This window comes from Crocuta crocuta, unplaced genomic scaffold (genome assembly GCF_008692635.1).
Source record: "Crocuta crocuta isolate KB4526 unplaced genomic scaffold, BGI_CrCroc_1.0 scaffold17, whole genome shotgun sequence".
Lineage (NCBI taxonomy): Eukaryota > Metazoa > Chordata > Mammalia > Carnivora > Hyaenidae > Crocuta > Crocuta crocuta.
In genome coordinates, this window is record NW_027532041.1 from 8,020,326 (window position 1) to 8,032,442 (window position 12,117).

General features: G+C 34.4%; 1 protein-coding gene across 2 annotated transcripts in view; it reads right to left on the bottom strand.

The window, feature by feature from the left end:
• PDE1A (phosphodiesterase 1A) overlaps window positions 1-12,117 on the bottom strand; it is a 186,169-nt gene that overhangs the window by 53,771 nt on the left and 120,281 nt on the right. For both annotated transcript variants that reach the window (XM_077776329.1, XM_077776330.1), the window contains one exon: window positions 6,429-6,529. In XM_077776329.1, coding sequence (XP_077632455.1) covers window positions 6,429-6,529 — 101 coding nt within the window. The remainder of the gene's footprint in view (window positions 1-6,428; window positions 6,530-12,117) is intronic.

Below are 12,117 nucleotides of genomic sequence, written 5' to 3' on the forward strand. Positions count from 1 at the left end.
AGTCAGGCCATTTATTATTGTAGAGTTTAAAGAGTTCTTGTTCATTTTGTATGACAGTCTCTTATCAGATTTATCTTTTGCAAATAATTTCTCCCACTTTGTGGACAGTATCTTAATTATCTTGATATTGTCTTTTCCAGAGCATAATTTTTTAATTTCAATGAACTCCAGCTTATCAATTATTTCTTCTATGAATTTTGCCTTTAGTGTTGTTCTTAAAAGTCGTTGCCACATCCAAGATCATCTAGGTTTTCTCTTATGTTAACTTCTAGGTGTTTTATAGTTTTACATTTTACGTTTGAGTCTATTACCCATTTTGAATTAGTTTTTGTGAGGCAAAGATGTCTGTCTAGATTTTTTTTTTTTTTTGCATGTTCATGAGTTTCAGATCCATTTGTTGAAGAGACTATCTTTGGTCTATTGCATAGCCTTTGCTCCTTTAGCAAAGATCAGTGGACTATGTTTATGTGTGTGTATTTCTGGACTCTTTCTTCTGTTCCATTGATCTATTTGTCTCTTCTTTTACCATTATCACACTATCTTGACTATTGTAGCTTTATTGTGAGTCTTGAAGTTAGATAGTGTCAATTCTCCAATGTTGTTTTTCTCCTTCAGTAATATATTGACTATTCTGGTTTTTTTTGCCTTTCCATATACTTTAAATTTGTCAATATCCACAAAATAACTTTCTGGGAGTTTGGCTGGGATCACATTGAATTGGTAGATCAAGTTGAGAAGAACTGACATCTTGACAATACTGTGTTTTCCTACCATAAACATGGAATATCCCTCCATTGATGTCGATCTTCTTTGAATTCTGTCATCAGATTTGTATAGTCTTCCTGGTATACATCTTATCCATACTTTGTTAGATTTACACCTAAGTATTTCATTTTTTGGTATTTCAATTTTTTGATGTTAATATAAATGATATTATGATTTTAATTTCAAATTCACTGCTTGTTCATTGATGGTATATAGAAAAGTAGCTGAATTTTATGTGTTAATCCTATATCCTGCAAAGTTTCTGTAATTGCTTGTTAGCTCTAGAAGTGTTTTCATCATTTCTTTTGGATTTTCTATATAGACTATGATGTCACTTATGAACAAAGATAGTTTTATGCCATCCTTCACAATCTTTATACTTTTATTTCCTTTTCTTATTCCATTAAGTGAGACTTCTACTGTGATATTAAAAAAAAAAAAAGTAGTAAGAAAGAAAATCCTTGCCTTGTTCCTGACCTTAGTGGGAAAGTTTCAAATTTTTCACTAAGTATGCTATTAGTCGTCAGGTTTTTGTAGATATTCTTTATCAAGTTGAGGAAAGTCTCCTTTATTCCTAGTTTACTTAGCATTTTTATCATGAGTGGTGTTGGATTTTGTCAAATGCTTTTTCTGAGACTTGATACGATCATGTGTTTTTCTTCTTTAGCATGCTGATATGATGATTACCTTAACTGATTTTTGAATGTTGAGCTTGGGGCTAAATCCCACTTGGTTATAGTGTTTAGCTTCCTTTAATTATCATAGTTTGAATATATTTATGACTTTTCCTTTAAATTTGTAATCCAGATACCTGTGAGTATCCAGGTATCTAGATCCATAATCTAGATATGCCAAACAGACGGAAAAAAAATTATTTGACATCCTCATTCAATCTGAAAGAATCAACCCTCTGTTGATGAATCAACCTATCCAGATAGTTGATTACCCACTATTTCCTATTCCCTTGGACTAAAGTTACTTTGGGTGGAGGGTGGAGAGGATGATATAAATCATTTGGTCTATTTATGATTTTAGGCTTTTTTTCTCCCTTATAATGTTGTAATTCAATTTGAATATTTTGATCCTGTAGCATTAAACTGAGAAAACCATTTTTAAAAACAAAATGTATGTTTCACCACCAATTTATAATGAACATTTTAAAATAATGAATTCATCAAGGGAAGTTTTCTTTTGTTTTTCACCTGTCCGTATTTTCATATTATTTTATCATATCATTTGATCAAATAAACTATTTCAAGTTGCATTGCTTTTAAGCTTGAACATATCCTAGCATAACGTTTGAAATATTCCAAGCATTCTCACTCATCTCTCTCTCATAATGGAGCTCCGGTTGCTTATTCCTCTATCTTCTTAGGTTGCCAGATCATTTTGCAAGTGTGGAATGGAAGCACAGACACTATGCTCAATGAATTAAAATGGTAAATCCATTTTAATATGTTGGCAAGTTGGAAGTAGGCAGCAAAATTAGCAGAAAGAAAGTCAATCTAAAACCTGTAACTTTGCCTCCATTTGCCCCAATGCCCAGATTCTTCATTTTTCTTTCCTCTTAGTAGGTATATACTTTGTCTTACTAAACCTCACTAAGACTTACTGTTTGTTTTAAGCTTTTCAGTCAATAGTGTTGATTATAGCACTTACCACTGAGTGTTTACCAAAAAATAGATAAGGATAAATAAAAGAAAGAACTAAAGAAATCTGGTTTCTGTTGTAAGCTACCTATTCAAGATTTGTATCTAATAATCTACCAGATAAACCAAGTTTCATTATTAATCCAGCATAGGGAAAACGACCTATTAAGAAGAGCAATTATTTCATCTTTTTTTTCTAGAATTATCATAAAAGTAGAAAAACATATGTAGTTAGCTAGTAGTATGTAACTTCAAAATAGGTTTTCTTTATAATCTCAACCATGTCCTAAAAATTCCTTAACCAATAATCATAACTCAATATACAGAGAAGTATACCTGCAATCCTTGTTTAAAAGAGAATTAAATATATCTTTCCATTCTCCAGAAGTTCACTCAGATTATGGGAAAAACTGACTTATAAATCACCTATCATTTATGTCATATGGCCTTAAATCTAGCCATGAGAGTGTTTTTACATGACATAGCTCCAAGTAATACTGTCTTTTACTTTCAGCATCAAGCAAAAATATATTTTTGAACAAGATGTAATTGTAACAAACTATTATGATTTTGTCTCACAAATCAACAGGATTCTGAGAATACAGCACTGTCTTAATGTTTGAGATGGTCTTTGACTGCTAAGAAAAGAACAAGACTCTAAGCAACAGTCAGTATCCATAGTAACATGTAGCTTAGTATTTTCTTTTCACAAAATATCATTTTTATTTATTTACAATTTCAAGGATTTCATGAATTATAATGTGCGTATTAAATTCAAATTTAACATTGCATTATGTTCTAAATTATTTTTCATTTTTCATTTTCCAGTTTTCCAAATTAGAAAAGCATTTTAAATCCAAGTAATAATGAATAACATAAAATACAATAAAATTATTGATATTGGTAAGATAAGACCTCATTTTTTCTTAGACAAAATATAAAGGCAATAGAGTTTTTTTTTTTTTTAAATGTTTTATTTATTTCTAGGAGAGAGAGAGACAGCGTGAGCAGGGGAGGATCAGAGAGAGAGGGAGTGACAGACTCTGAAACAGGCTCCAGGTTCTGAGCTGGCAGTCAGCACAGAGCCCGACGCGGGGCTCGAACCCACGAACCGTGAGATCATGACCCAAGTGAAAGTCGGACGCTTAACCGACTAAGCCACCCAGGCGCCCCTAAAGGCAATAGAGTTTTAAAAGCACATTATACTGTTGAATTTGTGGTCATTACAACTTTTTGTTCATAGAATTCAATTTCTTATATAATTAATCCTTTAAATTGATCCTGGTAGGCAATTTATAACAAAATAAATAAAATAATAGAACTTCTCTCTCCTTTACATACAATTTTATATACAATTTTACATCCCCCACCTCCTTCTTTTCCTTCTGCAGTCCAAAGTATAAGTAAGTTAGGATTATTCATCCAGTTTTAAGTGGATGGTAAAGGAGAAAGCTAGAACTTTCTAGCCTGACACTGCTGATAGAGAAGGCCAGTCCATTGCCTTCACTTTTCAAAGTAGAAACAAGTGTTCATTGGTAACAAAGCACTTGTTCCCTTCTTCACCTCCTAAAACTATTGCTCTGTACAGGGCTCAGTTCAGTAATGAGCTGTCTTTAATTAAAATCTCACTCATTATAGATTCAGGGAATGTGGAAGAGTCTTTGACAAGCAAAAATGATCTTCACAGTCTACCGTTGTTCTGATGTTCGGCACAAAAAATGGAACAACTCTCTCTACTCTGCAAATGTATAGGTTATTAACACCCCCTTCCACATGACCAGACCTCAATGTCTTCCTTTTCCCTTCTTGTTCTGTCAATCTTAGGGATTCTGGGTTTATATAAAATACCTCCCTCAGTATTTCACTGTTTAAATTTCAACTCTCCCTTGTCTCCATCAAGAGACCACATTTTCTAAGCCCCTCACATTTAAGGCTATGGAAGACTGGAACTATCATGCATCTGCCTCTGGCCATTGGATCAGAGTTGTATGAGGAGGCTGGATTGAAAGCATCCCTCTTCTCAGCTTCTGAATTCTGCTAGTGTCATCAGCTGACTATGAGTACATAGATAGATCATGTCACCTCTTTGAGGTTTTAGTTTTCTTTTCTTGGGTTTGGAGACCTTGAACAGATGATCCATAATGTGGCTTTCTGTCACTTAGTCACTTAAAGCTCTAAAAGTGTCTAATATTTTAATAAAATGTTCCTGTGCTCCCCACACTAAAATATAATTTCCTACAGCTGCAAAATCAGTTTTTAAAAATATTGCTATTAAGAGGCGCCTGGGTGGCTCAGTCAGCTAAGCGTCTAACTTCGGCTCAGGTCATGATCTCACAGTTCATTGGTTCGAGCCCTGCATTGGGCTCTGTGCTGACAGCTAGCTCAGAGCCTGGAGCCTGCTTTTGATTCTGTGTCTCCCTCTCTCTCTGACCCTCCCCTGCTCACGCTGTCTCTCTCTCTCTTTCAAAAAATAAATAAAACATTAATTTTTTTAAATATTGCTATTAAAGAAACATGAACATACCATAAAAACCCCTGCACATGAATGTTTATAGGCTCTTTATTCATAATCTTTATTCAAAAATTTGGAAGTCACCAAGATATCCTTCAATAGATGAATAAGGAGACAACCTCTACCGCATACAATGTAATCTTGTTCACCAATGGAAAGAAACGAGCAATATGAAGCACAAAGACTAACCCAGAATGTGTACTATGGACTTTTAGTGAATAATAATTATCAATAGTGGTTCATTAATTATAACAAATGTGCCATACTGAACCAAAATGTTAACAATGGGGGAAGCTGTGGGATGGGGAAAGAGTACATGGAAACTATGTACTTTCTTTTCAATTTTTCTGTGAATCTAAAACTGCTCTAAAAAAGAAAGTCTATTAATTAAAAAATGAAAAAAGTAAAAAATAAATGCAATTTTCCCTCAACAAGCATAGAGAGTTCTACAGTAGTTGCAGAGAAACAGCAGTCTCTCAATGTATGTCTCCATTTCAAGCATCTCTGACTAGTGAAAGACAGAGAAATTTCAGGATCCAATGTATAGAAAGTGAATTGGATCATGATGGGTCCTAGACACATTCTGCCTCCCAGACACTGAGATCTCTGTGCAACCAAAACAGCAGAGAGCACCTTTCTGCTATGAACTGAATTATGCCCCCTCCAAATCCTTAAGTTAATGTACTCACCTATACCTTAGAAGGGGCCAGTATTTGGAGATAAGGGTTTTAAAGAGGTAATTAAAGTTAAATCAGGTCATAAGCATGGTGCCTAAACCAATATGGCTGATGTTCTTATAGAAAAAGAAAGAGTCACCAGGAATGTGCACCCACAGAGAAAAAGCCATGTGAAGACAGTGAGGGAGCAGCCAAGGAGAGGGGTTTCAGCAGAAACCAAACCTGCTGACATTTCTTGGACTTGTAGGCTCCAGAATTGTGAGAAAATTTCTGTTATTTAAACCACCCACTCAGTGATTTTATGGTGATAAGTATATCTCCTCTCTGGTATTTTGATTCTTCTAACTGACATTATTACCATCATTAAATCTCATTTTCTAATTATTTTAAACTTAGCACTTCATGCTAACTTGGAAGTACAGTTTCTTTCATTGTTTTTCAGAAGTACAATTTTATTACTTTCAAATACATAATGACACTAAACTGATGACTTAATATGTTGTAAGATTTGTCTCAGTGAAAAGATGTCTGACTTATGTGATAGTTCAGAATATTAATTCTGGACAGAGAGAAGTTGTCTGACACATCCTTATCTTCTTTAAATTGCTAAACATGTCACCAAATATTTGTATAATTTTCTTGATAAGTAATAGTTTGTAGCTTCAGGAACTTTGCTAAAATCTATTAAAACTATTCTTATTAGACATTATTTTTAAGTTTTCTTAAAAATAAGTAATTTATTTTTACAAAATAATTTTAAAATAATTTATTTTTACAAAATAAATGTCAAGTTTTAATTACAATTTAATACTTTATATAACTTACCTAGTCTGAATGTGAAAGTTGTTTGTGGTTCCTGTATGCTCATAATCATGAATGGCAGCAGCAAAGACCATTGCTAAAATTTCCAGTTCAGTGAGCCAGTGCTAGTAAATTAAAAAAAATACTATGATATTTAGAAACCAGAGGCTGTGCTGTATTTCTACAGAAGACATTTTCAGTGCACCCAGTATAAGTAATCATATAAATATATTAAATTATTTTTATTGATCTTAAATATTTTCCCCTATTTCACATCCATTAATTGCATAATGGATGCTTCATGAGGTCAATAATTGTTTCAAGGCTTGTAAATTCAAAATACAGACATATGATTTAAACCTGACTGGGTTTTTTAATTCAAAGGGGTTTGTTGCTAATACAAATTAGCATTTTGGGTCTCATGAAATCCATTATAGTTAGGAATTATTTTAGTTTAGTAATTTTTAACATATAGCCTATATCATTAAAATGTCTTTAGCTCGACTTTTGTAGAAGCCCCTTCTATCAGAAAATTTTCTAAGAGTTGAAAGAAGAGTTCTAAGAGTTGAAATTTTCTAAGACTTTCTCATAGTAGAAACTGAACTTAATTTTTATGTTTAAAAACTTGGAAGAGTTTCTAAAAATTTACCAAACTTGATCTTCATAACACATACTCTTGATTGTGCAATTAAAGTTAGTAAGTATAGAGAGAATAACTGTTTTCACATAAAATCCAGGCCACCTGCTTCAATATACATTGATCTTTCTCTTATCAATTGGACAGTTTAACAAATTTCTCTGCTATTATAATTCTTAGGTAATTTGATAGTTTATTCATCTCTGACATTTTACATAACAATTTTACTACTCTGCATTATGGTAATCACATGTGGCCACTTAAACTGAAAATAAATATAATTAAATAAAATTAAGTTCATTTTCCCAGTCACAGAAGCCACATTTTAACTGCTCAATAGTCACATTTGGCAAGTAGTGACAAGATGGAACAGTGCAGATGCAAAGTGTTCCCATCATCACAGAAAGTTCTGTTGGATAGACCACCAATAGGTGATACCTGATCAGAGTAACAGGGGATCCAAATGATATGGAGCTTGTTCTTAGTAGTCTCATTCCAATACTTGAAACAATTGTACAAAGCAGCAGAAAAATGTAATGTAAACGACATGCATACATGATAAAAGGTCACAGTTTGAAGTACAATCAAAAGCAGATTGAATGTCTATTTAGTGGCAGTGATCTTGAAAGAGTATGGGGATAGATTAGTATCTAAATGCAGTGTTAGGATTCTAAATAGAAAAAGCAAATGCAGAATGAGAGTGTAGAGACTGATATGAAAGTTGAATTGCCAACTGTGTTGGTAAGTCAAGTGAACTAAGAATGGAAAGAGAGTACAGCTTTTGGGAAGAGTTGATAGACTACTTTGATTAAATCTGATGAATTTGGATTTTGTATAAAATGCAAGAGGGAGCCACTGTAGGTCCATGACTCAGAAATGAGAGGTGACAACTGTTGAATTTCATAATTGAAAAAAGCATGATATTATTAGTCTTTGCTCCCCTTCACATAACCTATCATGGTAATTGGCACATAGCAGGAACTTAATACATTTCTGTGGACTTAGATTTCACCAGTTTTGTATTAAGAGGAGGTAGTAAGGAGTAATGGAAAGAGACTGTTTTAAAACCAATTTCTGGGGGTGCCCGGGTGGCTCAGTTGGTTAAGCATCAACTTCAGCTTGGGTCACGATCTCAGGGTTCGTGGGGGTTTTTTTGTTTTTGTTTTTTTTTTAAATATTTTTATTTATTTCTAGGAGAGAGAGAGAGAGAGACAGCATGAGCAGGGGAGGGTCAGAGAGAGAGGGAGACACAGACTCTGAAATAGGCTCCAGGCTCCGAGCTGGCAGTCAGCACAGAGCCCGACGCGGGGCTCGAACCCACGAACTGCGAGATCATGACCTAAGCAAAAGTCGGACGCCTAACCGACTAAGCCACCCAGGCGCCCCTGGGTTCGTGGGTTTGAGCCCTGTGTCCGGCTCTGTACTGACAGCTAGCTCAGAGCCTGGAGTCTGCTTCTGATTCTGTGTCTCCCTCTCTCTCTGACCCTCCCCTGCTCACACTGTCTCTATATCTCAAAAATAAATAAAACATTAAAAAAATAAAAAAAAACAATTTCTGGTTTTAAATCTTTGTTGATTAGGCAAATAAGTTATATACCCTCTCAGCCAGAGCTCTCATGAAAATAGAATTAGTGATCCTTCCCTGTGGAATTTTAAAAGAAGTTTTAAGTTAATGTAGTCACTGTGCTTTTCACAAATCTTGTCATATAGTAAAATACAGAACAGATGCCATTTTCTTGAACATATTACCTTAAATGCAATGTAGAAGGCATGGAGTCTGGGAAATAATAGTGAGCTAACATATCTTTAATGATGGCAATTCAAGAATAAATGTCTCACAGCTGGATTACTGAAGCAGAAATGATTTTCAGAACCAAAGGGAGTTGATATAACTAGCTATTCTGTGTTTATGGGCTCATTTAATTGTGAGTCATTAAAAGGAAGTATGGCCTGTATTATAGACTGAGTAAGACTGGGCCTCCAATGTCCCCAGTGAGACTGTGGAATTAAACATCATGAAATAAATAAAAACTGAGGTTAAACCAGTTCTTGAACCCCCAGAAACCCATTGTTTTCTAAAAAAATCATTCCTAGAAAAAAGTCACCTATTTTCTTAAGTATTTCTTATTGATTATATTTAAGGTTTACAGATTTAACTGTGATTTAAAAAAGTAATATTCAATATCAACAATAACATAAAATATGAAGCTGCAATTATAAAAAAAAATTAGGGCAGCAGAGATGGATTTTAATTATAAATTATCTCATAAGTATTTAAAATTATTATCATTATAGCTGTCAAAATTGATTATACTTATTTCATGTTTTTAGTCTCTTTATTCTCTGCTTCCCATAAATAGAACTTCTTCTGTGACTCTCTTTTATTTATTACCACATTATAGCCCTAATAAATATTTTTAAATTATAAAATGATTTGGAAAGAGAAATGTTCAACTCTCACACTCAATTTAAAAGCACATCTATTCTGTATTACTGAAAGTAGAGCTCCTTAGTTGCTCATTCATTTTACACTGGTGCCATATGAGAATTCTAACTCAGGAAATGAATGCTTAAATTCATGGATTTTGTAAATGATTCATGAGGACATGCCAGAGAGAATGAGACTGAATCCTATCCCTCTTCCCAATGACCATAATGACCCATGCATAACCTACACTCTTCAGATTCCTCATGGGTAGGCACAAAGGGTTAAAATGATAAGTCATGAACAGTGTAGACACTGTGCTTCATCTAAACTACAGTTTGCATTTTGTCTATAAAAATGCTCAGGTAGACTAACTCTAAAATGTTATGAGAATGGGAAGTCCTCAAATTACATCATAGGGAGACACTGACTGCTATCAATAGTTTGTACAATGGTGACAGAAAGAAAGAAGAAGAAACAAACATTAACTGGACATTTTAGTTAGCTGGCCTTTCATTTGTATAACTATCCTATTTTCCATTTATGAGGTAAATGTTTTTACCTTCATTTGGCAGCAAACAAACAAACCTTCATTTCGGCAGCTGAATCCGAAAGAATTGCATCAACCTGCCAAAGGTCACATAGCTATCAAGTGGAAGAGCAGGAATTCACCCCTAAATCTGACTCCAAAGTTCCTGTTCCTTTCAGAGATCACAATTCCTTCCATGGATGACAATAGCATTCATTACTTGAGGGAGGTAATATGCAGAACACATTCTCTAACATTTCAAAAGCACAATTTCTAGATAATTTAACTGGATATATTTCTGGGTAGAAGATAATAGAGCTCTAAGATTTATGACGTAAACTGTCATGTCTCAATTATTCACTGTCTGTGTATGTGTGTATGTGTAAGGTTGGGAGAATTTCAGGTCAGAAAATCACACTCACCTATTAGTACCTGGTGTGTCCAAAGAGCATAATTAATAACTATTTTAGTTAAATTTTTAGGTTAGATACTTTCTTCTCTCTCCCTTTGAATAGGATGTCATAGTTGGCTATAACTTATCCAGTATAGAAAGTGTTATAATAATATTAATACATAATACACATAAATATAATAAAAATAAGTTAGTAATTGTTATTGACATTAGGGTGTGTGTTAATACCCATCATGTTACAGGAACTAGGTTAGGTGCTTTACATAGATGACATCATTGACTCTTCACTGGTAGTCAGTATTATTAACCACATATTAATGACAGGAAAACCAAGGTAGAGAGTGTGTGAGCTGGGGTAGTGGTAGAGCAGGATTTCAAACCTATGCCTGATTGCCTTGAAAGCCTGAACCCTTTCTACTCTTCCAAACATTGTTTGGGAAGCCATTTGTAAAAACAGAATTTCCACATAGCTTATAGAATAGAGACATAGTGGTATATTTTCTGTAGACTGATTGGAGAAAAACTGAGTCATTCCAGAGTGAGAGTGTCTATTTCTGGGTATGGTCAGTGGACTACAACTTCCAAAGGAATTATATCTCACATCATCTTTGATTCTTCTTCTCTTAATGTTAGAATACAGTGCCAGGAGCCCTTAAATACAAGTGTTCCTTTGCCAAGACCCTCGGACGATTTTAAATTCAAAGAGATATTTGGAGGTGGCTTGGTAGCACTTGGTTAAAGAATTTGCTCTTTAGCAAATAGATTGAGCTACCACATACCACTGTCACCTTGGCACAGGACTTCAAGTTAACTAAGTGACAAAGGATAGAGAGAGACGGAAGGTGTTACTAGCATCAACTCTCTCTGCAGTGTCTACTCCCAGGCTGAGAGTATCCCATCTGACATTAACAAACTGAAGGACACTGGAGTGTCCTGACAATATGGCGCTGCCACTGGAGTGCCCCATAAATGTCACACAGATAAGACCTTCCTGAAACAGCAGGACATCAGACAACCTAGTCTTCCTCCTATCAGATCTGAGGGTTTTAAACTAAATGAATATTTTTATAATACGGTTGTTTCAAAGAAACAACACATTCATCTGCATGAAAATTAATACTCACCTACTACTATTACTTTTTTTACTCTAAAGAAAAGCTTGTTAAAATAACTTTCCCAAAGCTATAAACCTTGCAGTATAATCAAGTTTTGTCAACATTGTCAATAAATTCATAATTCATTTTGCCTTTCCTCTTAGCATCTATCATCAAATTTCTCATTACTCTCTGTAGTTTAAATGTATTTTCCTGATCCTGGACAACAATGACAATCTTCCACTAGGCTCTTTTTGTAATGGCCGAACTAATGGATGATTAAAGATCCCACTAGCACATTTTTGCTAAAGGATGAATATATCAGAAACAAGTTCCCCCAACAAAACCTGCTAAAGTAGAGTGAAGTTATGTTTATGGTCCTCTCAAAGAGTGACTATGTGATCTTCACTAATGTCAACTTCTAGGAGTCCTGCCAGGCTGGACCACATTTGTCCAGTCTTCCGGGGAAGTTGGAATGGCTTGGTATATCTGGGAACAAGTCCTCCTCGCAATTCTGAGGGAAAAGTCATATTGTGGATTTGAATGTCTTTATTTACTAATAGTACAGCATCCTTCATCTCCTCAGTGTCACTTAGGAGACTTTTATTTGGCTCCC